This window comes from Helicoverpa zea, chromosome 8 (genome assembly GCF_022581195.2).
Source record: "Helicoverpa zea isolate HzStark_Cry1AcR chromosome 8, ilHelZeax1.1, whole genome shotgun sequence".
Classification (NCBI taxonomy): Eukaryota; Metazoa; Arthropoda; class Insecta; order Lepidoptera; family Noctuidae; genus Helicoverpa; species Helicoverpa zea.
The window spans coordinates 4,343,051-4,371,038 of record NC_061459.1 but is presented as its reverse complement, the minus strand read 5'-3'; the positions used below and the strand labels follow the sequence as shown (position 1 = coordinate 4,371,038).

The window sequence follows — 27,988 nt, the reverse complement described above, 5'->3', positions numbered from 1 at the left end:
AGGTAAACGCACTGACTGTCGCGCTTTCATCTAATTGTTGAAGATTTCCAGATCGCGTTGCAGAAAGCTTATTATTTATATGGTCTTGTATGGAGACGCGACGCGGAGCCGGTTAGTCGCTCAGTCACATACAAGCCTGACGGGCAGACGGACGCGTTTAACAGTTAAACATTTTGAAGTTCAGTGAAAAATGTATTTCGATTAAAAGTGAAGTTTTGACTACTTTGGATTGAAGAAGTCTGAAACGTTTCGTGTGTAAAGATGAATGACTCTGTGGTGGTATCGAATGACACTTGGCAGTGGTACAAAGAAGTGGTGCGGTCATGGCTGGAAGACCCAGGGGTGCAGGAGTACGAGGGGCTGAATATGACGGCCCTGCAGATGGACCAGGCCTACATGGTGGGGTCGTCGGCTGTCGATGTCAGTGTTTACAGCGTTTCTGATGATTGTTTCCGAGTGAGTATTTAATTTTTATATTTTCAAATATGGAAAACTTAAGGTTTAAAACTTAAGGTTTATTTTAGAATAAACCTCAGTTATTTTTGTGTATAGTATTTTTAAATTATGATTTAACTAATAAATATGTAGCATTAATTTTCCGTGGACGCAGAAACTCCAGTGATTGTCCTCATAGATTTTCCTCATCATTGTTATTTTAACATTACCTTTACAGTGAGCTGTCGTATTAGTAAAATAATATTAAAATTAAATCTGTTGTCTCCGAACTTCTCTTTCACCTTGGAACCAATTAATTTTGGATATCCGCATAATATTTTAAAATAAGAACGGTTTCTGGCTGGTGTCCACTTTTATAGGTACTTTCATAATAATCAACCGACAAACGTGTTTGTCAATTTTTGCTAAAATATTATAGAAGGTCATTGCTCTCTTTCACAGCATTGTACGTAGTGACGAAGTATTTGTACGCTGAAAAACTTACGTTACCTAACATTAATGTGTATTGCAAATGATTTACAACTAGCAAAGTGCTAGGAGTACTTTTACATTTCTAAATCACTTGAATTGTTCTCTTGTTCACTAAAATAAATATGTTTTATCCTAGTCAGTTTTTTGCTAGTTTGTGAGGTTGATACCTATATACATATTTACTTATTGGTTAGTACAAGCTAGAAGAACAAAGGATTGCCATAGGTACCTATTCAATTCACATCTATAGATTGATCGTACCTCGTGGTAATCAATCAAGGATTCTTTTGCGTTTCAATAAAACAATTAGGTCCCCACCTAGTTCAGATTTTGCATTTCCTTTGCTGCACTACTAAATTAGAATTTTAGGTAATTCTTATCAAGAAATCGGAATCTCAAATAAATCGATACAATCAATAACTTATAGATGCAATATTACTATCAATTTATGTCAAGGCTTTCCTTACAAAACAATACGCATCATACATTGTTTACGAAGGCTATTTACACCTTTCTATGAAAACGCGGAACGAATAGCAATCACGACGCATTCTGGCTACGGACGTTGCATAAGACGCTCAAATAGTAAATTCTAAAAAACTTTTCTAATTTCTCGCTAAATTGATCTTAACGTATCTGGGTTCTATAGAAATACTTGTGTAATAGGTAATTTAGCTGCTACTTATTACATGTAATGCGAAGTTTAATGACTATTTCCTAATGTTAAATCTCTTGAAATTGTACTTAACTTTTTTATTAAAAGAAGTTTAAAACACTTCACTCTGTGTTAAAGTTTTTAAATCAATTAATATAAGTAAACATGTTTAGGATACTTTCATGTTTGTATGTCACTATGTTTTTGTATGTTACTGGACATATTTATGCCGAATGCTGGTTCTGTTCAAGTGTAAATCGACGTTCACTTCGTCCGTTCGTCATTGTCAATCAAAAAGAACATAAAAATTCTATTTATGATAGCGAATGCACCGAGTGTAGCGTAACTGCTTCTTTTTGTCGCGACTTTTTGTCGTTTGTCGTGTCTACAAGACTTTTAGTCGTTTCCCAGGCGATTATATACGTCGCACTTGTGTTGATATTATGTTTGTCTTTCACTTGATATTGAAACTGAGATACATATTAAGTTTAATGACTCCGATCAATGCTAAATAGTTGCTCTCTCTATATGCACCTTTAATCGAAAGTTAAAATAAATAATCTTAGTTAAATTGATGTGTTACAGAAATCGTACTTTCTTTTTAATAATTCTAATTTTTATGAATAGAAATGACTTATAAGCAAATATTTCGAAATGGTCAGTTATAGATTAGATCAATCCGTGTTCCGAGGTCAATTGTAATCGCGATATTTATGATAGTAGAGTGGTTGTTAGGCTGTTAACTAAGATTTACTTTAGTACTAAGTAACTATATAAGTATCTAATTTTATATAGCTAAATACTCAGAGAGCGCTTTTGTTCACATTACTAAGTACCTACCTGTATTTTATTTACAGAAATCATCCTGAAGTAAATTGTGGGATATATTTATAGCTTTGGAAAATACCGATGAACCTATATGGAAAATTTATATTTAGTTTTTGTTTCGGGTCGTCGTTGGATTTACCGTCGTATTCATTTTTCCCGTGATCTTCCTAAAAATATTCCGTAGTACAAAACAAAATAACAAAACCAAAATTTTTACTTGTCCAAATAGGATTTTCTACTTTATTTACAAACCTATTAACACTACCAAACCTGCGCTTGTTGAGCAAAGCATTTAGCATTCCAAATACCTGATTGTCTTTTTTTTCAGCGACATATAACCGTTATAGTTTTTTCAAACGTCAACGTACCTATCAAGGTGTATATCGATCAGTACATTTGTCACGGGGATTTCCTAGGGAAGTACCCGCATGCCAGTAATTGCTGGGCACTGCAATCTATGTCAGCTAAACATGCAGGCCATAGTTAATTATATGGGTGATAATAAGATGAAAGTTAGAAGCTGAAGTATGTGTGTTGTTGATCTAATGTGGAAGCGTTTAGGAGAATGGTACAATATAATATTATTATATTAGGCCTTGGATTCCTGATTCAAATAGATAAATAACATAATATGCCTTAATTGTGCATAATTAAATTATGTTTTCGTCTGTTACTTTTCGCTTTAACTCATAATTTTATTTATTTGTTAAATACTTTTTGCACATTTTACAATGGCGGACTTAACGCGTCAGGCATTTTTAACCAGTCTACCTTTGAGTGGTGGAAAAATAGTAAATAATATTGACAACATGGTCTCTGTCCCAAAAGATTTAATTCAATCACACCTATTTATAAATTAATTTACCGGAAAATTTTAATCAATGCACCGGTCTGGGAGTACCTAATGACGTCAAAGGCAACAATAAATAGAACTTATTGGAACTAGAGAATAGCTAAATGTGGGTATTATAAGTTTGAATACATTTTCCTGAAAATTAGATCATAACAAAACTAACAAGCTAAATTCACGTATTTAGTAACCATCATATTACTAGGAACGTTTAAATACCTACCCAAGTTTTATGTAAATAATACCTAAATAAGTATGTGCGTGGCTTTAACTAGCAGGCATTGACTTGTTATGCATGAAGAAAAAATATACTTAATTAAATAAGCAAAGATCTTTGACTGTTGATCCAGTAGGCAGATACGCTCATGCGATAGATCCAGAAGGAAGATATAATTAATTATTCTGGTTTTAATAAAAATAGTATAGCAATTTCAGTCATACAAGCACTCGTGCTCGTTAAACGATTCATTTAATCCTGTTTTCCTCTTATTATGAATTTAACAAAACGGTAAATATTGCTTTTAATAGGCATAGGACGTCATCTATGTAAATATTGATTTTAAATATTACACGAGTGTTTTAACTTTTTCGGTAGTTACTGCAAGAGGAACTTCGATATAATTCATTCTTTTGGACAATAAGTATGACATATTTAAATCAAATGTAAAAATTACAAAAAATCTCCAGTTCAGATTAAAAAAAAAAAAAACATTGGCATCTCTAAAAGCTAGTAAGAAGCACTACCAAACTATGGAATATTTGAATGGTTAAATACGGATACAAAAGTGTAATAAACCTATTACACTACTACAAATAGATTTATATCTCTAACATATTATTGTCTAATAAAACTATGTATTTAACACCACAAACAACATGTAAAACAGTAGTAAACATTGAAAATCTTGGTGTTATTGCAAAATGTATGTCAAGCGATCGACGCTCGCACACGCCAGAGAAATTACCGCTGTCAATGATTTAGTAGCGAGGCGGACAAGCGTTGCGAATACTTCTACTACGATTTAGCGAGTTCATTACTCGGTAGTAGACTGACAGTTAAATTGTTGCAGAAGTGAAAAATTGTTTAAATTGTTCTAACTACTTCGTGTATGAAACTATTGGAAAATGTCTTAATTCTGATGCAGTTTGTATGTTGTTTTTTAAGAGGGGGGAAATGTATCGCTGTGTAACACGAGTATAAACAGGATAACAATATAAACTACATATATTTGGCTGTACTTTTAATTATAGCTCTCTCCCATAATTCATATTGTACTCAATTTAGGGAAAGCCTATTTTATTTGGAAAATTACTGGAATTTTCGTGCACAATTTTTATTACTGTAATAATTTGTACTGAATTTCCTGTTTGTGGTAGCAATGTATTATTATCGTAGAAATCTCTTCCTTCTCATATCTATAGTTGTTTCTAAAGGCCACTACTAATTTTAATTATAGGAATAAATAAAATAAAAAATCATGAGCTGACTTAACCCAAAAACTAAGTATTTAACTACTCAGTTTTTACATAAACCGTTATTGTTCACTCTATTTATTCAAATAAACTGTTAGACCATTGAACTGATACATTTTAATCAAAAGATTGCTCTCTTAACCGCCCATCAAAGTATATTGATCCCTGAACTGTCAATTGCAAGGGAACGCCTAGCTATGAAACGGCGGTTGCCACATATGACTTAGCCATGGAGAACAAAATGACTAGCGGAGAAGTCATGAAAAATAAAATAAAATAATTAGTACAATAATAATATTTATAAAAAAATTAGCTTCCTCCTCTCTTCTACGTTGCCGTGCCTTACGGGGTCCACAATGTACCAAAACAACATGTAACACCATCACGAAACATATGGAGTGCAATAAAGTATTGAAGTATGTCATAACGCTACATCTCCTAAGAATGTAGCGCGCCAAAATGCGAGTGTCCGAACGACGAGGAACGTTACTATAGCTCCGCCCTTATCTACACGTCTTCTGTGGAACTAGCCTAGAACTTTTCAAAATATATTTGACAGATTACCTTTGATTTGACAAGGAACCTATTCGTCTCGTTAGTTCTAGTAACTGATCACGCCTACCGTACGTTGCTTGACTTACAAGAAGGCGCCTGACCTACCTTCTTTATGGCATCTCCGCTATCTTTCTTCCCTCCGTGGACTTACCCGTTGCACTCCAAAAGGGTGAAATTAGTCATATTGTGAACACATGCCGAACTATGCGTCATGCAAGTTACTTACTTATTATTCTTTTGTTTTATCAAAGCTGGAATTATGTTCGTATGATACTATGTATTTGAAATATTATTGGTGTTGTATGCTTTAGAAAGGCTTAATTGTTTATACTAGTACTGTTTTAAGTTCATTTGATTCTGACTCATTCCTATTCACTAAATATCTTTATTATATTTAGAAAAGAAAGTCGTGTTAGTTTCTCCACTTTATAACTCAAGAACGGTTGAACCGATTTAGCTGAAAATTGGCAGGGAGGTAGTTTAGAGCCAGGAGAAGGACATAGTTTTTGTCACAATCCGGCCGCGGGAAACAGTCATGTCGGGCGGGACGCGGGTGAAACCGCGGGCGGAAGCATCAATATTGATATAATGAGGTGTAAACTTTTGATATGGGAGCTGTTTTGCATAATCTTTTTGTTTCCCGCAAAATGTTTAGCGTGTTATGTGTCTTATCTAACGAGCCTATTGTTAAAAAGACAACAGTTTGGTAAGAAGTAGGCAGTTAACACTACATTTGTAGTAGAAATTCGTTAACTGTGTGAATAAAATTAATGAAGTTATCAACATGATACTCGGTAACTATTATAAGATTACCACCATAACCAAGTAATCATGGTTTTAATTTATGTTGTTTTGTTTCGAGCTGACGTTTAATTAAGAAATTCACACATGCATTTAAATGTTACGCAGATTTAATGAAGCTTACATACTTTAAGTATTTATTTTTTATTTCCTGTTTAAAGTAAGTTAAGTGCATTTTTGCCTTTTTATTTTTATTGCAATCCAAATTGATATAATTAAACATTACAAAAGTGTGTTAGTTTGGAAAGGATGCAAGCTATGATATCTTTGTGATATGAGCATGTTGTGATATCTCAAAGACTCAAAAAGAAACGGTAACATTATTTCTATTTTGCATTATGGATCAATATATCACCCTTTAGCCTACCTGTATACCTAGTGCATACTAGGTACCTAAGCAGTCGGCTGAGAGTAGTCACAATGGTTGTTTTTTTTTCAAGATTCCGTCTAAATTCCAATCAAAGTTTTCAGACTGAATCTATGAAACTGATCAGATATTCTTGATCTGTGTAATGTACGTACAACCATTCATCTTCATACTGATTTATGAACCCAAAGAAACTATTGCCCGATTAAAAGTTTGCAGTGTGCGGGCACACTGCAAACTTTTACTTATACTTATTAAAAGTAGTTCGTGACAGCGTAAGCAGACGTGTAAATGGGCGGAAGGTAGCTTTGTAAAATTACTCAATAAGTCCCATAAAAACATTTCAAAGAGGCCTGTGCCCAGAAGTGGGACGATAAAAAGGCTGTAACTTTACTGCTATAAGTAGACTTCCAGTAACCATAACATTACTTTTTCTTCTAGTGTCCGTTCAAGCTGCAGGAGTTCATACCGGCTGGCGAGGAGACGTCATGGGTGGCCAGCACGGCGCGCCGGTCCACATGGAGGGTGTACGTTAACAGCACGGACACGTACAAAATTGCGGGTGATACCACGTAAGTTATGCAAATAAGATATAATTACATTTGTTTGAGATAGAAACACTGACGGTTAGACAAGTTTTTTGAGGAACTGCTTCCCGCAACAGGTCAAAATCATCAAAATCAATTGAGAAGTTTCACGTGCAAGACGAATGAACAGACACTTTCAGATATAGTCCCCAGGCCGGCGAACAAATTTTTTTTTGATACATATACATTTAAGACTTTGTGACTGCCTTCCTTACGATGAGTCCGACAAACTTTTCGAATGCGCAAATTTTGGTGCCGCTGCGTTTTTTAATGCTTGACTCCTGGAATTGTCGATATGACGTCACTATGACTCTTCGTACATACCTGTTTCATTTTTTGAGATTCGTTTAATAAAGTTAACTAGAATCCCGTCCGGAAAATATAGATATATTTTAAGATTTGGTATAAAGTACTGACAATTGGTGTGAAGTATGTTAATAGTAAATGTTGCATTTAGAAAGTCGTTTCGAATGATATATGTATCATTACTACAGGAGGGATTTATTAACTCGAAAACACCTAACGATAAAATAATCTTATATCAGCTCTAGCTTCTGAAATACTAACAATTCGCCGAAGTTTTTTTAATATGAAATGTTGCATTTAAAAACGTCTTTTGAATTATGTATAACTCATTACTAGAGATGGGATTTATTTAATTGAAAACATCTATCAATAATTATAATTTTAAATAAGCTCTAGCTTCTAAACTACTAACAATTTGTCGGAAGTATGTTAACACGAAATGTGTCATTTGGAAAGGTTTTTCAAATAATATATAATTTGTCACTAAAGAAGTAATGGATTAGCTTGACAGAACCTACCGATAATATAATCTTAGAAAAGCTCTAGCTTTTAAAGTACTAACAATTGGTCGGAGTTATGCTAATACAACCTTGCGCTTAAAAAGATTTTTTGATTGAAATATGGCTCATAACTTCAAGTGAGATGTTATTCCTTAACACAATGTAAAGTATCAATAATATGCCTTAGGTCAGTTATGTTTTCCAAAATACTAAGAATCGGTAAGTGGTATGTTAAGACGGAATATAGCGCTTAAAAAGATCTTTCGATTGACATATGGTTCATACCTAGAGGTGGGACATTATTCCCTAACATAGTAAAACCTATCGATAATACGCCTTATTTGGGCTATATCTTCTAAAATACTAAGAATTGATAAGTGGTATGTTGAGACAAAATGTTGCGCTTAAAAAGACCTTTTGATTGATATATAGTCCATTAATAGATGTGGGATATTATTCCTTAACATAATATAAACTATCAACAATACGTCATAGTCAGGCTACTTTTTCTAAAATAGTAATTAAAATTGGTAAGTAGTATGCCAATTTAATATACTTAAATAATGCACGTGAATATTTAAGTCAGAAATTGACAAAAACAATAAATTTCTTCCAATTGTAATATTTTTTTCTCATTTTCTTGTCGAACTGACTATTTAACTCAATGTCTTTGTCGGACAAGTCCATATTTGCATTTAGAATAATGTTATCTATCATTGTTATTCTTGTCCGACATGTACGTATGGGGAGACACAGTGACGTCATATCGACATTTTTCGGATGGTGGACACTCTAAACGCAGCATGATCTTTATCGGACAAGTTGGCCACCATTTTCTAGTTAACTTTATTAAACGAATCTCAAAAAATGAAACAGGTATGTACGAAGAGTCATAGTGACGTCATATCGACAATTACAGGAGTCAAGCATTAAAAAACGCAGCGGTACCAAAATTTGCGCATTCGAAAAGTTTGTCGGACTCATCGTAAGGAAGGCAGTCACAAAGTCTTAAATGTATATGTATCAAAAAAAAATTTGTTCGCCGGCCTGGGGACTAATATCTATGGCGCAGGGCTTAGTTTTCGTAGTCCTGGAGACTACTATGTAGGTACGTAATTTGTAGCAGTTTCGCCCATAAGCGCCCATAAGCAATGCAAAAAAGTTTCAATTGATTTTAGCAAAATTGATTGAAAATGAGAAACTCGTATATATAAATGTTAGGTATGTGTTAAACTTTCTTTGAGGTATTATAAATATTAAACAGCTAGATATTATTAGATCTCTTGCTCATGTTTGTCGTCTGGTGCACATTCGAATTGAATTCAATGAGCACTGGCTGCCTCTTATTAATATGTTTAAGCTAGATTAATCTCAAGGTTAAATTGATGATATATTTATAAATTAAGATTATTGGCAAAACAGACCAATTTAATTTAATAGGAATTACTTTTCACTCGTGAATGTTCTTCTTAAGTATTTATCATTTTGCAAACCCGGCCGTGCGTCCAGTATTTTTAAAAGAGGTCCAATATTTTCAATACCTGCAACGCGCAAAATTGGTAAACTCAACAAGTGATTACTTAATATTTCGCGAACATTGTCCTCTTGACTTTCCTAAAGTTATATAAGTAAGTAAAGAAAATGTGAGGCTGTACAAAGCACGTATTCAGTCCAAATTATTTCCGCACTTTATACTTAATTCACAGCACACGCTGTCTAAGAAAGTGAGACGCGCACTTCATGTAAACTTACGTGGAACGAGACGTGTAAACTTGCGTAGAACGAAACGCATAAACGAGATGCTCGTGTCAATATTTACAAATGCTTACTGTTATGCGTGTTGGGTACTTTACAGTTATGGGTATATTTGAGAAGATGTGTTAAGCATTTTGAAGCAAGTTTGTAATATTTTAATATTCTCTTTTTGGTTCGGGTTACTCTCTTTCGTATTATTATTTTGTAAACGCCTGCTACCAAAAGTTTGCGAAAATAAGAATTACCCAAACCCGGATCGGTAGAATATCGTGCTTCCAAATAATTATGTCCATGTTGCCTCGTATTTAGATTGCAGACTTACGCACAATTATCCCAAATAGTAGACAATTTAGTAGTTAGTATAATGATGAAAATCAAGATAAATTGCTCATATCACAACAAAGTTTTCAAACGCATAATGCAAAGAATTAACAAGACACAAACGTTTAAAAAACGTGAGAAAAGCATGCTCTCGATAGAACGTAACGTAACTATGAAACTTCTTGACCCAAGACTAGAAGAAAACTATACTTTGTTCGGTATTAATTGCTTCATTGCAAATCGTGGGAGTCGATCCGGGATACGATTAATCAGAGGTTGAACGGATAGCCATTGAAAAGAGAATAATTAGGAAATCTTAATGAATGAATAATTGACGTTCTAAAGTCATCATATGCATAGACAGAGTTGGTCAACAATAGGAAATTGCGAATTGCAATTACCAAGGCTTTGTGAGCAGCTTAGATCTTACGACACTGCTGAGGCTACATGACTCGTATGCAAAAGAATCTTAAATGTTCGCCGTATTACTGTAAGAGTACCCGCTTACTGCAGACTTTACAGTTGGCCGATACTTGTCCCGGTGGTGTGCAAAAATGCTTTTTTAAAGAAAATCTTGAATCCAATCAGTGGGTTCAGTCGATCAAAGTTTATAGTGTGAGGGTACTCTAAGTTGCATTGAAAATTGATAAATTCTCATTTTCGCCTGGATGAATTTCCAGGTAAACTTCGTATTCTCTGGAATCGTTTAGAATGATTTAAAGTTAATTGGTAAGATATTTCCTGATCGTTTTCATAGAAATTCAGGCATCTTATGAAATGTGATTTAGTTAACATTTCAGGATAATTTATACTACTTTAACAGAAGAGACTGATTTTGTAATAGATATTTAGAACGTGCTATGGGAAAACATGAGTGATAGACATAAAAAGAAATCCTGGCAGCTTTACGTGGATATCAGTTACACACTTTAAAAAAAAAACTTTGAGTAAATAAACAATTTCCATACCCCATGAGTCATATGTGATACACGCCAATTGTTTCTGCATTACTTTGCGTTTGAACTATTGTGTCTGCATCGTAGACATCGAAGTGGTTAATCACGTATCTAAGACATTTATAGTACATAGTGATGATTCTGATAACATAGGAGATTCTTTAATCGATTGTTGTATTGTGCAGAGACTTGCTATGCCAGCTGAGGCCGGAGATGGGGGAGTTCGGAGTGTACAAGATGAACGTGTCATCAGCAGGGTGTGATATACGCACCGACCGGGATCCTGTCGACATTTACTTGCGTAAGTTTTAAGAAATTTTCTCATGTTTTTTCCAAAGAAGCATTGGTCTATATGAACTATTAGCGTCTATCTAACCCTTCTAAACATGCGTAGTTTTCCAATGACACATCAGGATTTTTCCGATGTATGAAACAGTAAGTGGTAAGTGAACTTTGGTTTTCACTAGCTCGTCCTAAATGCGAAAGTTGTATCTTACCAGTGTTTTATTTTTTATGGTGTTTAATAGGATCAGACTGAATATGAGATTTATTAAAATATTTGCATCTTTTAGCACATTAGCTCATCTCAAAGAATATGTTGCTTATGTAATCCTTGTTTACTCGACAAAAATATCTTCTATCAGTACAAAACCCTCGACATACAACGTTATCTCACTGGCCTTTTCCTTTAAAGTTGAATTACTTATGTACATAATTGATGGCATCTTCAGGCTGTCTGGTTTCACCTTCACTTATGATGGCTAGACATGGCCACAAACACATACTTCTATCTCTATAGCTACATCCATCTAAGCACTAACGCATTAGGTTATGTCTAATATTAGTGAGAAAGAGGATGAATAACTAGATATGAATGAATACACTATGAGATTGTGGTATCTGGATACGCTGATACAATTCCTTTGGCAAAGCTAATAGGTGGAACATACAGTTCACGTATGTTTTGTATCTGGCTATTTTCAACTGTTGTAGTCTGACGCTTTGTTGCCGATTGTCATTTATTTTTCCTCCATATGCAAATGTGAAGGTCGGTGCATAGGTAAACCAGGTTTCGAATAGATATTGTTAATCATAATGACATTATCATTATTTCTATGAACTCTGAGTTATTATAGGGGACAATAATAGGTAACAACTGATTAAATTATTCTAATTGATATCTGTTTTTTGTCGATGCAAAAACTATACCGAAATGTGACATCCCGTTTTTAAAGAATTGCATAATTCCGATATTAATTTGGACACCAAAAGTAGCGAGTCAACACCGCAGATTTATGAAGTAATAAATAAACAAATTGATAAGTTTGATGAAAAAATAGTCACGCGCTGACAGTTGGAGAAAATTGTGAAAATGGCGTAACTAATATTCCGTATTGGCAGCGATGGGCCTAACAGTGAAAGTCAGATTACTGTCGAAGTCGTCATAACGTCTGATTACTTTATCTCCGATACTGTTGAAAGTGGCAACCACATCACGAACTGACAACCGGTAGAATATTATTGTGATGTAAATAAAAATATAACTGAAGGGAGTACTAGCGGTTGTCGATACTTTCTTCGGCATTACGGACGTGTAATATCAGAAAATGCATAAACTGTGTTGTATACTTTTTGTGGTCTTGTTTTCTTTGAGCAAAAGTCTTCTATTTATACTGATTTGGATCACCTAGTATGGTGAAAATATTGTGATTTATTTGCTTTTCAGTAGAATTAGACATGCTGCTTAGCTAAAAGCAATTCACACCCGTTGCCTCAGTTGGAATCATTACTGGAGGAAAAAGAGCTTGACGGAATGAAGATAGTAGATAAAATAATGTAATTGCAATTAATTCGCATGAATAACTCCACAATGCTATTTTTCCAAAGCAATGTTTATAAATCTGTTTTTATATACATCGATGATATTATTGTGGATGTTAAAATTGGCAACAGTTAAAACTACGTTCATTGGAGCATCCTCAATTTCTGCACGAGCCATCATCGTATTAGACGTAGTTAAAAAAAAAAGCAATCTCGACACGCGATCAAGTGACCTAAGTGGACTGCAGTGGGCGTGAGGCGAAGCTGGCCCAAATCCTTTGTGAAGGCGATTTGTCTTGATGAGCATCATCCGCTGGAGACGAACGACCTACAAAAGAGCCACCGACTTGCCATTGTACAGTCAACCGCGTATCGATAGTAAATGCATCAGCTTAAGCTGACCTGGGTCAATTATTGGACCTGTGTATGTATGAGGTTCTCCTTAGAGTGGTTGGTCTGTACTTACAAATTAAATGTCAGTCAAAATACCGTTTGAAAAAATGTTTTACGATTGTGATCCTGACACTATGTTAATGTGGCATTTAAATATCCACAAGTCATTTCTCTTGATGCAATTGTCTTGTCAAAATATTTATGAAATGAAAGTCATAAAAGTATAGAAATATTTAATTACATCATGCTTAACTTAAATATGACAAAACTAAGGCTCGCAGTAGTGACGAAACCACATAAAAATATTAATTAGTTGGTAAGGAGGAAACCGCATAAAAAATAATAAACAATAACATATTGAACAATAGGTAATTTTAATTTTATAGTACAAACATTACGTCCTTACGTGAACATTTGTCAAAATTACCAAAAGAGCAGCATATGCAGCATGTTAAAAAATAACGCAGCTATGAAAAATAAATTTTCACAAACCTGATTTTGTACCCTTTCTAGGAAGGGCAACATCTTTTACTTCCCATGGGCTTATTAAATACTTTAACGAATAGGTACACTACTATAAATAAAGACCACATTTCGTAACAATTAGCAGCAGTCGGTAAAAACACATTCGCGCACCAACTTGCTGTAGCTCCCATACATTGAGTAGAAGAGGTCCCAGAAAGCCATCCTCTGGTTTTCAATCCTGCTCTCCATTCTGATGTCAGTGTCAATGATCATGGTAGGTCTGGTGGAAACAGTGGCTGGAGTCCATTTCTCTGGAATCAGGTCGCTCTTACGAGGAGTCGGGTTTCTGGAATTTAGAATTTTAAAGACTTTAATTAAATGTATCAGAAATATTATCAAACATGTGTTTTGTGGTTTCTAGGTTCATTGACAAAAGTACTTATGTCCTGGTTAACATTTTGGTAAAAAAAATTAGTCTAATATTTATTGATATAACTAAATACTTACCCATATTTGACAAAGTTGGCCCACAAGGTTGTAATACGGTCGATTATTAACTGGTCTTCTTCACTCGTTTCAGTATCGTCATCTTGTAAATTGAACAAGTATTTAAGTTCAGACGAATGTCCAGCGCCTTCTTTACTCGAATCTCCAACATAACTAAACAAATATTCATACATCCTGGATCCAACATTCTCTTGCAAAAGCCTTGTCATAATTCTTTCTGATGGATGATTGTACACAAAATCAGATTCGAAATTCTCTAATTCTGTCGCTACATCCTCTGACACAGATTTATCACCAAGGTAAAAACGTCTCACAAGTGTAGCAGCTTTTTCCAACTGTTCCCCATGGATATCGAAATTGTTTTTCAATTTTTCATAAAACGGATCGGAATCATAGTAATCACTGCTGAGCGAGTCACGTTCTTGGCTCGTTAAACCAATGAGTACCGGCGTATTTTTCACTTTCTTCTCGTTTGTTAATGAGTAGGGATCGTATTCCACAAAGTTTTCAATGCCACTGAAAGATTTCTCCTGGCAAGGCCTGAGTTGTAAGTCTAGTTCATATGCAGCTGCTGTGACTAAGTTATGTGGAGAGTTAGTGAGGAAGTTCAGAGCTTCTTCAGTACTAGTTGTATTGAATCCTAAATGCTCAGCTAAGACGATAGCAGCATTTGCATCCGAGTTCACGAACATGCCTTCAGTCTGCGGAGTTCCACTCTCGACAATTACTTTGTGGAACAATTTATCGTTATCTGCATATAAATGTAATAATACTGAGACGGCTCCAGCATCTTGACCAGCAATAGTAACATTGTAGGGATTGCCACCGAACGCCCCAATGTTTTTCCTGATCCAAGCTAGAGCTGTATATTGGTCCTTTAAACCCTGGTTACCAGGTACAGAAGGAGTATCAAGACACATAAAACCGTAAGGCCCAAGACGGTAGTTGACGGTAACTACCACTACGTCATGTCTGACGAGATTTTTGACACCATATTCTCCTGAACTGCCTCTGACGAAGTCTCCGCCGTGGAACCAAACTAGTACAGGTAGAGGGTCCATGGCACCCGCTCTGAATGGTACATAGATATTGAGGGCCAGGCAGTCAATAACTTCTGTGTCACTACTTGAAGGACCCATTTGAGGGCATTTGATTGATCCATCTTTGGCGTTGAAGATTAACTCTTGAAATGGTTGTCGTGTTTGTGACGGCTGAAATAATAAAATATATCTTATTAAAGTTCGGCCATTCAGAGAATGCGTTCCTGACACGTCGCGATTGAACTGACGACGTAACTACATTCATTGATTATTGATATAATAATGTTGTTTTAATGCTCCTCAATTGTTAAAACGGTAAACAACCAGCAAAAATATTTTTATCGTAACTGCAACGCCATTGCAAAGTTACGTCGTCAGTTCAATCGCGACGTGTCAGGAACGCATTCTCTGAATGGCCGAACTATAGTATTTCATCCTTTTTGCTTTAGGTTTTCGTTCAAAAGGATTACGTTTTTCTATGTTGCATTCTATATAAATAAAATTGCTATCTAGCAAGGTTTCTAAAGAGTTGTTGACTAAACTTTGAACTAGATCGTTGACATCTAACTTATCAGTGAATTCAATATGATTGGAGATATTTCTTGGCTATCAGTCTGATACCGTGATGAGTGGAATGACGTCACAGCTTAGGGTATTACCACTAAAGTAAACCGAACCTTGAATATAAGATAGTAAGGACTTTTCATACCTACATGGTATAAAAACTTTTTGTGTATTAGCTTTTGGGTTCGGGGGCACATTTATGGCTTCCCAAAAAGTTGTGGTTAGGTGTCATCACAATAAGAAACTCACTGTGGGCATCATCATGTACACATTGATAAAACTTTCCTGTTTACATCATGCAAGTGACACGGAATTATAAATCAGTTCCAATAAAAGATGCAAAAGAGAACATCATATTAATAAATAAACAAGTGATAGCTATATATGAGATTATAAACGGCTTTTTAATTTAAAAACAAACACTTTCCATTGCAGTGGTGTTAACGACCTCACCACGGTTATCGAAGTAGTAGTATCGTTATTAATACTCCGATACAACGTAAAAACACTGTGACTAATCGTATTTGTTGTGTCAGGTTTTATGTGTGAAAAATTAACGATTTAAATAACAATTAAAAATGAAGACATTATGTATCACACAGGAAATAAATTAATTTTGCATGATATGCTTAATTTCTATTTTTAAATGCGAGTATTCTAAAAAGTTTATATTAAACATCTATTTATAGTTTCTAATTGACGAACTGGCACGAAAGGAATTTCAGTGCAAATAAATAGACGTTCTCTATTTGAATTCCTGACGCATCTATTCTAGGCTCACCATTGAACGGCTAGACCAGTGCCAAATTCTTAAGTTTGAACGAAGTACTTACACCGAAAGGATCTTCTGGGTCCACTTGGGCATATGGTACTCCTAAAAACTTGGAATAGTCTCCATCAGACGCCCTATGACCCCTCACTAACCCTTGACCGGTGATCAGGACCAGCGGATCAACTCTTGGTTCACTGAACACATTTGCCACAAAAAATAACACACACAGAAGAGTTTTTTCCATTTTGATATAAAATTGATCTTTCTTTGAGTATCAGCCAAATACTAGTGACACAAAAGTGTTTATCGTTATATGGTAAGGTATTTTATCTCGACGTTTTTGATGAGATGAATGCGGATTATCTTGAATGGATAGGTTCTGATAATGTGAAAATCTCTAGGTATATTGTATTTCTTTTGTTTAACTACTTTGTGAATGGTTCGTCCATTACTGCAGTTCAAATGTTTCCTTCTAATATTTCGATGTTGGGAATTCCAGCAACCTGCGAACCTGATTTTATTGCAATATCACACTTTCGAGTGCATATATTTCAAAGTCGATAACTTTATCTGTCTGACAGTATCAAGATGTCTTTACCTTAATCTGATAAAGGTTGTATTGCATAATTCTGTTTCGAACCTCATCTGCATGTCCGAATAATACTGTGGCCTTAATAAATTAAATAATTTTATTGTTACTGCCATCGATCTGCATACATGCAGGCTGCAGTCTAACTGACCATGGCACGGAACCGGTTTTGTAAATGTCAACGTATGCGATAATGCCTTATACGGGGAAAATCAAAATACTCTTAAGGATAAAAGGGATATTGAGGCCGTTTTGAATGTCGATTATGTTAATACAACAAACGGTTGAATTGACAATAGTTCAATGACAAGGGCGTGGATTGATGCAAGGTCTTTTTGGTCCGTAATTGGGTGAACAACTTTATTCTTGTGAATCAAATAATGTGTATGCCAAACGAGGTAATAGCCAGTTTTCATACAAGATAAAAGAAAAGAGCATGGTCTCTTAATGAAGCATCAATAAAAAAGCATACAGAATGGAGTAGTATGGAACCTGATGATTACGTTTAGGTAGGTAAATATTTTTCCCGGAAATCAACAATTTCGAAAAAATGCCATTCTTCTGAAATGACTCTTGTTGAACTTTAAAGCATGCTTCAGTAGTTTGAAACAATGATTTGTTGATGAGTATTGTAAAAACGCTTGTTGATGTGTTTTGTGTGACTGTTATTGTTTGAAGACGATCGGATCCATTAAGGAAATTGAGTTGAAAAGATTATGAGTAATAAATATACTACTATAAATATGTAGGTGATAGGATAGCTAAGAATGCAACACCTTGAGATAAACAATATGACATATTTAATTTCGCGAGATCCGTCTCGTTTTAGAAGATGATGATATCTTGACACAGTCATAAATGTTTGATTAAAAGTTTTGTTTCAATACCGAATATTGCCGAAATTGAATTGCCGAAAATGAATTTAATTTTCAACAAAACCAATAACAAAAAAAAAACATACAAATGTTTTCTTCAACTAAACAACTATTGTGAGACCAGTAACTTAAGCTCATATTTTCTTTCACCAGCTCTACTGTTGATGCTGGGAGTACTGCTGGCAATATGGGTGCTATACGGCATCATCAAGCTGATCATGTCAAGAGTGAGGAGGACCGGTAAGCTGAGGTATGGAGACAAGGAACTGGCAATACAGCAGAGGTTACGAGCACTGGATACGTTTAGAGGGTAAGTGACGATTGCAATAAGGTTAATTGATCATTTGCATTGGCTTATATGTAGGTCTTATAACGTAGGAATGGAGATGGAGATATGGTTAACTTTGCAAAATGTGTTTGAGACTTTTGCTATAGACAACGATCCAGTAAGTAAGATGAAGATAGTAAAGCAACAATTCATTTGTTTCTTTATGGCTGACAAAAATAACCGTTACTTGACTTGAAAGATGATGAAAATGACCATATAAGGTTAAATACTAACTGGATTTGTAAAACAAAAGTTTCTATCTTATAGTTCGGCCATTCAGAGAATGCGTTCCTGACACGTCGCGATTGAACTGACGACGTAACTTTGCAATGGCGTTGCAGTTACGATAAAAATATTTTTGCTGGTTGTTTACCGTTTTAACAATTGAGGAGCATTAAAACAACATTATTATATCAATAATCAATGAATGTTATTACGTCGTCAGTTCAATCGCGACGTGTCAGGAACGCATTCTCTGAATGGCCGAACTATAGTAGCGATGATTTGCAAAAGTAAAAGCCTCTACAGCTATTTTATTTCAAATCTAGCACGCCCAGATATGCGTGTGAACAGGGCTATTCACACGTTTTTCTGTTCTAGATGACGCTTTATTTAGTTTTGAGTCATTTCAAGTATTTAAGAGAGCTATTAAATACACACCAGGTAGACCAGGTTATTGCGAAATTAGCTAATATTTTTTGCAAATTTCTCGTTTCTATATCAACACCCTAACTAAAGATCTATTTTTGTTCAGGATGGCTATAGTCTTCATGATCTTCGTGAACGACGGTGCTGGTGGCTACTGGTGGTTGGAACACGCGACGTGGAACGGCTTAGTGGCTGGAGACCTGGTTTTCCCTGCCTTCCTCTGGATCATGGGTGTTTGCATCCCCTTGTCTGTGAAGAGCTCCTTTGCAAAGGGAGTACCGAGGTGGAAGATTGTTCTACAAATTGTTAGGGTGAGTTATTATTACTTTTTTTACATTTGGAGATAGGTGCAAGAATGACGGTACTTTAAAGCTAAAGCAAGGCTATTAACCTCTGGATAGACAATCTGTTGACAGAAATAAAATGTTAGGATCCTAATAAGAGTTTAGACGCTTTTGGTAAAGAGATCTGAGATAAAACGATTCTTAAAAAAACTTTTTCGCTCTCATAACAGCAAAATTTATGCTTGTCAGCGAGGTAGTTTATGCTGACAGGTGCCAGACGTATCAACATAATCACCTATTATTTACATCGCATGATCTTCACTACAACTTTCATAACCAAGTACAATAACATTGTCAGAAGTTGTTGAGTTATTTTGAAATGATTGTATTCCAAAAAAGGTTAAAGAACATTCTCATTGTTTTATTATAACATGCTTTATTTAATAATGGTGTGGTGTAACACTTGTAACAGTGAGCTTACGTAAGCAGTCTGTACTCTGTAGACTAACTGTGAAAGGGGTGCTTAAGGTCAGCCTATAGAACCAGTCTTGTTATGTAAACGTTTTGCAGACCGATGCGTGCGCGCCTGTTGAATGCTATCTGGTTATCTCGAGGATGCTAAATTAAAATATGAATAAAAAGTCAAGTTGTGTACATGTAAAAAACCCGTTCCCGGACCAGTCTTTCTTTCCTCACAGGTCGTGGTTGCGTGACGAAAAAAAGATCTATCTGTTAGTGTAGTAATAATATTATTTACGACCAAAGCGACTTGTGCATTTACGTGAGAAGTTGGTTCACCCGTAAGAACCGGTATAGATCTCCTGATATTAGTAATTGCTCCAATGACACTCAGATAAGTACACACCTAGTTAGAAATTTAGAAAATAAGTCATTGTTTATTCCATGAGTGAAATCTGGAACAAAAGAGAGTAGGTGACTTACTATTGAGTATGTATTCAAAGGATAGTTTATGTATGTAATCTTCGGCCATGAGGTCGCATCGGTTTCTTGTGAAAGCCATACTTGCATTGTGATGCAAATACTAGATTAGGATAGGCAAGTATAGGTACTCTGATCAGGTCAACATGTAAGACCCCGCTTGTTACGAGTTCTTTTTTAATTACAAACATCTGTATTGTTATGTACTTTGGTCGAAACAATGTTCATAATAGTAGCTCTAGATAATGTCATCAAAACAAACTCAGTGCGATTGTTCAACAGGGCAACAACATCATAAGTACATCTTTGCTACCTGTTCCAATTACCAGGGAACTGAAAATTATCTCACACTTAATCGTAATAACTGATTAATGTGCTCCTCAATAGACACAGATATTTGTATTCACCGCACGCGATCCGTTCACTTTCGTTGCATCACCCAGACTTCCGCATTTTGTCTCATTGTGTACCTTGATCAGATCTCCAATGCATACGGGCACCACATCAGTGCGCCGGCCACTAATGCTAAGTCCGCTTTTTGCTACATATTTCATTGGAAATTCTGTTTGCGTGATAACATCCAGATAGCTCTCTCCGCCTCAATCTACAAGATCGCTGTCCACACCATCCATATCTTCTTTAACTCGTTTATTTTTCTCGAGTGCGTCATCATTACCTTCGATGTATATCGCATGTGTGTAAGTAACGGGAACACTATGAGTTATATTGAAAGTATCGTTAGTTGTTCGATATAGTGACCCAGTAACGGACACGGCCTGGTTTCGATTAGAGGAGGCTGTTACAATTCGTTTAGAACAATCGTCGTGTGATTGGTGCATTTAGTTAATGTATTTTATTCGGCAGATGTGACCACTTCACAGAAATAATTGTCATGGCATCTTCTATGGCCATTAATCGTTTGGTCTGTAAGTAGGTTAGTTTTCTTCATGCGCTCTGGTTAGAATTGATCGTGCGCATATTAGTAAGCAGTTAGATGTTATTTTTTGTTCCGTTTGGCGAATGCATTTGTAGTAGCTCTAACAAACTATCATTGTTGACATGAAAACATTATACTGTTTCGTGGAGAGGTTTTGGATTTCTAAGAATGTAACGATTCAGTATTATTGCAAAGTAAAGTGCATTTAACGCTACATTTTGTTCAACAATGTATGTTTCCCAAAAACTTAACTTGCTGAAAACCTAAATAAAGATTAAGTATTTCTAAAAGATTTTATGCAAATGTTTAGCAATATTTGAGATATGCATACATCGTCTGTCATTGTTGTAAGCTATGATCACAATGCGATCGTCATTTATCTAAATGCTGTGTTACCTACACGATTAGTTTCAAGAGTGGCTTTTCTCAAGAGGTTTACGCAAGTCTTATACAATCGACATTGAGAAAAACATAGAATTCCATTTTTTTACATTCTTCGTTATCACTTTATTGTTAACTGCACTACTTTTGTTGAATGCACTCTAAATTAAATGCAAAAAATTAAGTGGACTTTTTTGAATTCGTGATTACAATAGATTCTTGCACTCCAAAAAGTTCAGATTTCTTATATTCATTTAAAGTCTCTTTTGCTTTATTTGGTAGTTGCAAAGGTGAACAGGTCTCAAAGAGATTGGATGGTCGGTTAAGCAAGGATATTACTCAGTACAGAATGAAGACAGTTTGTTGTTCAGAATTTTATAGATGTCGTATTTCTCAAGCTTGCCGATATTATTGCAAACGCTGTATTTGTCACTTTGTCTCTCAAAATGAACACCTATGAACTTCTATTGTATTAAGTCATAAATGCCAGAAACAGATTTAGTAATATTTGATTTTACAAATAACACGTAGGTACTCTATGGAATGTTAAATTCCAAAGTATTGATGGAAGTTTATTTAATGATAATTTCGTTGTTATTAAGGCACTGTTGAATATTGCACTTACGATCAACCGCAAACCACTAGGCGGCAAAAAGGTTCATGTTTGTTTGCACAACTCCTTTAGAGTTCGCAGAAGCCTGAGGAATCTCCTTACATTCTTTAAATTGTTGTTAATGAAAAACACAACCAGGTCACATAAAGATGGGCTGCGGGATTGTTCGAAAGAGTTATCACGGCTCTGGTACATACTTTTATGTACAACATACACAACAACATTGTATGTTTTAGGCTTTGCCTACGACGGAACACGACGGTTTTTAGTCAGTAAGAGTCTGACACTCCCTCACCGCTGCTAACCCACAATAATAGATTACATAAAGATGTGTTACACTTTAAGCCAATTTCGCAATTTTGGTCTTAGTTTCATATGACCAAAAAGAACCGTAGAGTAGTCCGTATTCAAAAATATGTACTGTAACCATGCGATTTTCTTTTGTTTCCAGCGTTCAATCATGATGTTCCTGATAGGGATGTCGTTGAACACGATCTACGGCTCCAACATGTTACATGAACTACGTATCTTCGGCGTGCTTCAGCGGTTGGCAGTATCCTACCTCATCGCAGCCGGATTCTACGCGCTCACCGCCCCGAAATATTATACGCCTCCGCGGGTGAGTGTAAGATCTTGTTGATGTGTTTTTAGCTTTTTTTTCTGGGTTTTGGTTTTCTGGTGACTTGCTTACCTATTTATAGAGAGGAAATTGTTAAAATAATTTACGTTCCTTCCAACTACCTATCTTCATAAGTATTTTTTTTTGCACCGCCTAGCAATAATCGCAATTTTGTCACAAAATAAGTAACTTGGTGTAAATTCTGATACATACTTATTTTGGATAATCATACTTGTTTGAGAATCGGGATCCAATTTGATTATTGGATAGCAATGTATACTTAATATGGATAACTTTATTTAGAAAAATATCCTGGAAATATGTATGTGTATAGGTAATTGTATGAGTCTATTGTGTCTCGTGTAGGTACAGAATAAGGAAAACTTTAAAATAACTCCAAACGTGTGGCTTTAATTAGATCGATGAAAGCCGTTCACCTTCAGTTTATGCAGACACAAATTTATAAGCTTAATAAGCAATTATGTCTAGGTACTATGTACGGCATACCAAAATGTTGTATACCTACGTATTACGTTTATTAATAATCGCAGACTGATGAATATTATTTTAGTATAAGTAAAATAATAAAGTTTTCATCCATAGTTAGCAATAGTTTAGCACAGAACCGGGGATTGTCCTTGGGTACATTTCTATAGTGTATACAGGGATAATCGTCGGTTTTGTGACACCATTTCACTAAAGTTGTCTCAAAAGGGCTTCAGCGTGTTGGCTTCGGCCCCACGTTCGCCTCCCAAAAATCCGGGACTCTATAGTCCCGAGGTCTGGAAGAGACATACATTTATAATAATATAAGCCCCGCAGGGCATCTGAGGCGGATGACGGGGAGTAGCGCCCCGCGGGGCGCTACTCCCCGTCCGATATCTCATATATCCGAGTGCTCCAGGGAGAGTATACTGTCCCCCATCTCCGGCTTGCCGGAGTGAAGCATGACGGGGGATAGGTCTCCCGCCTCTTGGCTTGCCTTCACCGGCCGGTCAGAGTGGAGTCGCTAGAGTAGGGTTAGCAGCCCGCTCGGAGGGTAGGTGCCTCGTGGTAAGTGGCGAGTGGGCCGGTGATTCTGGACCCACAGGGAGCGCGTGATCTGCGTTTAAAGTCCGCCGAGGTATCCTCACCCTTCAGCCGCTCATGTACCTGTTGCCCCCTTGTTGCGATTTAGCGACTGATTCCCGGGGGCCCAGTAAGTGAGTTGGCGAGTCTCCACCTGCCATTTTTACGTGTATTTATTACATTGTTATCGGCAGGTGCCATAGTTCCCGTAGTTTCCCCATTCCTAGTCCACTAGCATCCCATCACAATAGCCCAAGTAGTTTTCATCCATAGTTAGCAATAGTTTAGCACAGAACCGGGGATTAATTGTCCTTGGGTACATTTCTATAGTGTATACAGGGATAATCGTCGGTTTTGTGTCACCATTTCATTAAAGTTGTCTCAAAAGGGCTTCAGCGTGTTGGCTTCGGCCCCACGTTCGCCTCCCAAAAATCCGGAACTCTATAGTCCCGAGGTCTGGTAGAGACATACAAAAATAATATAATAATAACTTTATTGCAGACCGAGGTCCATAAAATAAGTAGGGTACATAATTGTAGTGTTGACAGCAGATGGTTCATAAGTATTAAGATCTTAAGCTATTGTTTCAAATCGGGATGATTTTGGGTTACCTCATTAGCATCCCAGAGTTGCCAGATGATGGCTGTAAACTTATTACCCTATATGATCAGGCGCAGTTTTCGAGTCAAAAAATGAGGTTGCATACTGCTTTATCAGACCCAAGTTCACCGACCACATAGACGTCAGTTTTCTCAAAACCACTGTTTACTCGGATTATCACACACAGAGTTAAAAAAAAACGATTGTTTTTCGTATAATGGATGTTTACATGTTAACAGTGAACTTAGGTGGCCATACTTAGGGACATTTCGTATCACGTATGCTGTATGTATATATTTCCAGGGTGCTTGCGGCCAGGCCCTGAAAGATGTACTGTCGTGTGTGTGGTGCTGGGTGCTGGCAGCGATCCTCGTGGCTACCCATAGCGTCATCACGTTTGTGGTTCACGATCCTGAATGCCCAATGTGAGTAGAAAACACAAAGCTTTAGTTTGAAAACAATTGTGAAATGAGGACCTAAGTAATTATTTAGATGAGGACAAACGTTTATACATATTTTGTTGATTCTTATGTCAGTTATAGAATTAAATCAGATACCTACATATTCCGTATTTTTGCTACGTAGGTCATTAATCCTTCGTCTCTTTTAAAATATCCGCATCATTTCCGATTCAATTTCAATTGCTAACTCGCTGTGTTAAAATTTGTTTGCACTTTACCATTATCACCGTTTCCAGGGGTTACTTAGGACCCGGTGGCTTACACGACGACTGGGTGGCAAAGAATTGCAGTGGTGGGGCGGCTGCGTACATCGACCGGCTAGTGTTGGGGGAATCGCATCTGTTCCAGCATAGTGATGCACGTCGTGTGTATGGAGGAGTAGCTACGGACCCTGAGGGACTTCTTGGTAAGTGGAGTTTATTACGTAACTGGATTATTTTGCAGTCCATACCTTGTTGTTCAATGTCATTCTCAATTCTCAGCGAAAGGCTTTGCCCTACCAGACTATAACTTCTTGTTGAGCGTTTAAACTGTTTTTTTTTTATGAAATTCCATATTTTTATATTGTCTTTTGCTTGAAATTAATTGAGAACCTCCTCGTTTTGGAGGTCAGTTATAAAGTTACGATTTTCCTTACAAGGCTCAAATGAAAGATTTTTTATTACGGTCTATATAAAATAAAATTGGGGTAAGGACAGGATGATAATAATGATGTTCGTCCTATTGTACAGGTAACTTCAGATATGAGCTTACTAGGCAGTCCAAATAATTTCACTTTGATGTTACCTCATCGTCTTCCGAGTCTTTTTCCCAACTATGTTGGGGTCGGCTTCCAGTCTAACCGGATGCAGCTGAGTACCAGTGTTTTACAAAGAGCGACTGCCGGACTGCTTTGCAGGAGGTTATAGTTCGGCCATTCAGAGAATGCGTTCCTGACACGTCGCGATTGAACTGACGACGTAATAACATTCATTGATTATTGATATAATAATGTTGTTTTAATGCTCCTCAATTGTTAAAACGGTAAACAACCAGCAAAAATATTTTTATCGTAACTGCAACGCCATTGCAAAGTTACGTCGTCAGTTCAATCGCGACGTGTCAGGAACGCATTCTCTGAATGGCCGAACTATAATTTATTTATTTGTTTACAGGTTGTTTAACATCGGCGGTGCAAGCACTACTAGGCGTGCAAGCAGGAGCAACGGTTCTCCTACAACGGTCACACAAGGCGCGCATATCTCGCTGGCTCGCGTGGGCACTGGTGTTCGCGCTCGCTGGGGCCCTACTCGCTGGCTTCTCTAGGGAGCATGGAGTTGTGCCCATCAATAAGAATCTTTGGTATGTTTATCTTTTAAAGAGTTTAGCAGCTAAATTAAGAACTTCTTGCTTTGGCCCTTAAGTGGGGATTGAATAAACGGCTGTACCTATTTAGCAAACTCTGACTTTAATTTAGCACTCAAAGTACTGGTCTGTCTGAACCTAATCATCTATAGTTCAGCTCAACCCTTCGGTTTTAAAACTTTTTTTGCTAGATTTAGATTTGGTATCAAGATTTTAGAACGTAAAGACTAGGGTTGTATAGCTGTTTTAATTTACATCTACTTACTTATCTTTCAGGTCAATGTCATTTGTCCTCGTAACATCAGCATGCTGCCTCATACTGCTCTGCTTCTGCTACACCCTAACAGACGCTTGGAGGATCTGGGGAGGAGGTCCCTTCAGGGCCCCAGGGTTGAACGCCATCGCCTTGTACGTCGGCCATTCTGTCTGCGCCCATCTGTTCCCCTTCCATTGGAGAGTTCCAGACATGAGGACTCATGCTATCAGCCTTGTGGAAGCGGTTTGGGGAACAGCCCTATGGGTCATCATCGCTCATGTTATGGCTAAGAAGAAAGTTTTCATCTCTCTTTGAGGATACTGTTAAATGTTATATGGAATTGATTTTTATTAAGTCTCCTTCACAAATTGTAAAGTTGAGTGGTTTTTTTTATTGAACTGCTTTGTTTGTACTTTAGTGTACTTGAACAAAGGAGATGGCCAAAAAAACACCCAGAGTCGACAGAAACTTCATATGTACGATTGGATTCAGTATAATGTAAGGATTAAAAAAAGTATTTCATATCATCTAAAAACCATGGGATTCTCTTTTTATAACGTTTTTTCGATCATGATTTTAGTTCACAGAAAAGTTTACTTTTACTGTTTCATGTTCATTAGAAGTTGAATGCAGACTCATGATTGGACCGTTTTGCATCGCTAAGTCATTTGTTACATTTGACAATGTCACATGGCGCGATTTTCAAAGACAATTTTTAAAAAGACGTTTCATAGCCAGTTGTGAAGGTTGCATATAACTGCGAAACCTCTCCAAGTATGTAAGGTCGGTGCTTTCGTGTTTGGAGTGGTTAAATATAAAACCTTTTAATCACCAGGCAATCTCAGTAACTATGGGGATATTACTGTTGGCTAGTATAATCTTAGTGTCCATAGATTTTTTTTTATGTTCCTTGATGTAAATGATCTTTAAAATCAATATAAATTCAACGACCTATTTTTGTGAAAATATGATATAGCTCCTATACCCCATGGATTTCAGGCTGGAGTTTTTGGCACCATCAAAGGTCTATCATAATGAACCTATTGGTAAGCATTTCATTGCTGTCGATTCTGGGTTTTTTTACTATGAAAATTTGGCCATCTCCTTTTCTTTTGTTGCATTTCTTGTTATGCATTTTATGTCTTCACTAGTTCGTCAAAATTGAGCGATTAATGCATACATATTTTTTTTTAAGGCAATGATAGTTCTGTGTAAGGCTAGATTTAATGATGTATAGTTTATGTTTTATTGATATTCTTTACGATAGTTATTATAATTTAATACGTATTTAGGATAGTTTAGTGTAGATATGAACCAAGACTGAGCGGTAGAAAAACCATAGGTGCTCCAATAGCTCTCAATGTAATCTTTTGGTTTTCACTTTATTGTATGTACTAATTATATAAAAGTCTAGTCTTAATTGCTTATTTTAAGATTTGTCTACGGATTTGTATGTGAGAGCGAATATATGGTAAGCTTGATAAGTAAAATAAAGGATCACCGACAATGAATCTTTCTTTAATGTTATCTACCTCTATACTATTAGGTACTCAAGATGGGTGATTCCAGGTTTAAAAAAAAAATGTAAGCAGAGGAAATGTTG

At 36.2% G+C, this 27,988-nt stretch overlaps 2 protein-coding genes across 3 annotated transcripts; one reads left to right on the top strand and one right to left on the bottom strand.

The window, feature by feature from the left end:
* Positions 1 to 99: 99 nt before the first annotated feature.
* Positions 100 to 27,896, top strand: LOC124632219 (heparan-alpha-glucosaminide N-acetyltransferase). 2 transcript variants are annotated; one of them, XM_047166972.1, is made up of 11 exons: positions 100 to 456; positions 6,898 to 7,028; positions 11,067 to 11,182; positions 18,061 to 18,217; positions 18,990 to 19,194; positions 22,489 to 22,662; positions 24,628 to 24,749; positions 25,022 to 25,191; positions 25,940 to 26,126; positions 26,406 to 26,817; positions 27,492 to 27,896. In XM_047166972.1, exons 1-10 carry the CDS (start codon positions 262 to 264, stop codon positions 26,698 to 26,700), a joined length of 1,752 nt encoding a protein of 583 aa, XP_047022928.1. In that variant the 5' UTR covers positions 100 to 261; the 3' UTR covers positions 26,701 to 26,817; positions 27,492 to 27,896. The 2 variants fall into 2 exon arrangements, with proteins under 2 accessions (XP_047022928.1, XP_047022929.1); XM_047166973.1 differs by having other exon boundaries at positions 101 to 456; positions 22,489 to 22,656.
* On the bottom strand, positions 13,451 to 16,744 carry LOC124632220 (juvenile hormone esterase-like). The gene is made up of 3 exons (XM_047166974.1): positions 16,505 to 16,744; positions 14,068 to 15,278; positions 13,451 to 13,906 (listed from the first exon to the last, which is right to left on the bottom strand). Exons 1-3 carry the CDS (start codon positions 16,685 to 16,687, stop codon positions 13,699 to 13,701), a joined length of 1,602 nt encoding a protein of 533 aa, XP_047022930.1. The 5' UTR covers positions 16,688 to 16,744; the 3' UTR covers positions 13,451 to 13,698.
* Positions 27,897 to 27,988: the final 92 nt, after the last annotated feature.

Excerpts from the sequence above, each read along its gene's own strand:
- LOC124632219 (XM_047166972.1), top strand. The coding sequence starts at position 262 with ATGAATGACTCTGTGGTGGTATCGAATGACACTTGGCAGTGGTACAAA. Across the intron at positions 7,029-11,066 it reads AAAATTGCGGGTGATACCAC|AGACTTGCTATGCCAGCTGA; the intron begins GTAAGTTATGCA and ends TGTATTGTGCAG. Across the intron at positions 26,127-26,405 it reads CCCATCAATAAGAATCTTTG|GTCAATGTCATTTGTCCTCG; the intron begins GTATGTTTATCT and ends CTTATCTTTCAG.
- LOC124632220 (XM_047166974.1), bottom strand. The coding sequence starts at position 16,687 with ATGGAAAAAACTCTTCTGTGTGTGTTATTTTTTGTGGCAAATGTGTTC. Across the intron at positions 15,279-16,504 it reads ACCCAGAAGATCCTTTCGGT|CCGTCACAAACACGACAACC; the intron begins GTAAGTACTTCG and ends TTATTATTTCAG. Across the intron at positions 13,907-14,067 it reads GCCAACTTTGTCAAATATGG|AAACCCGACTCCTCGTAAGA; the intron begins GTAAGTATTTAG and ends TCTAAATTCCAG.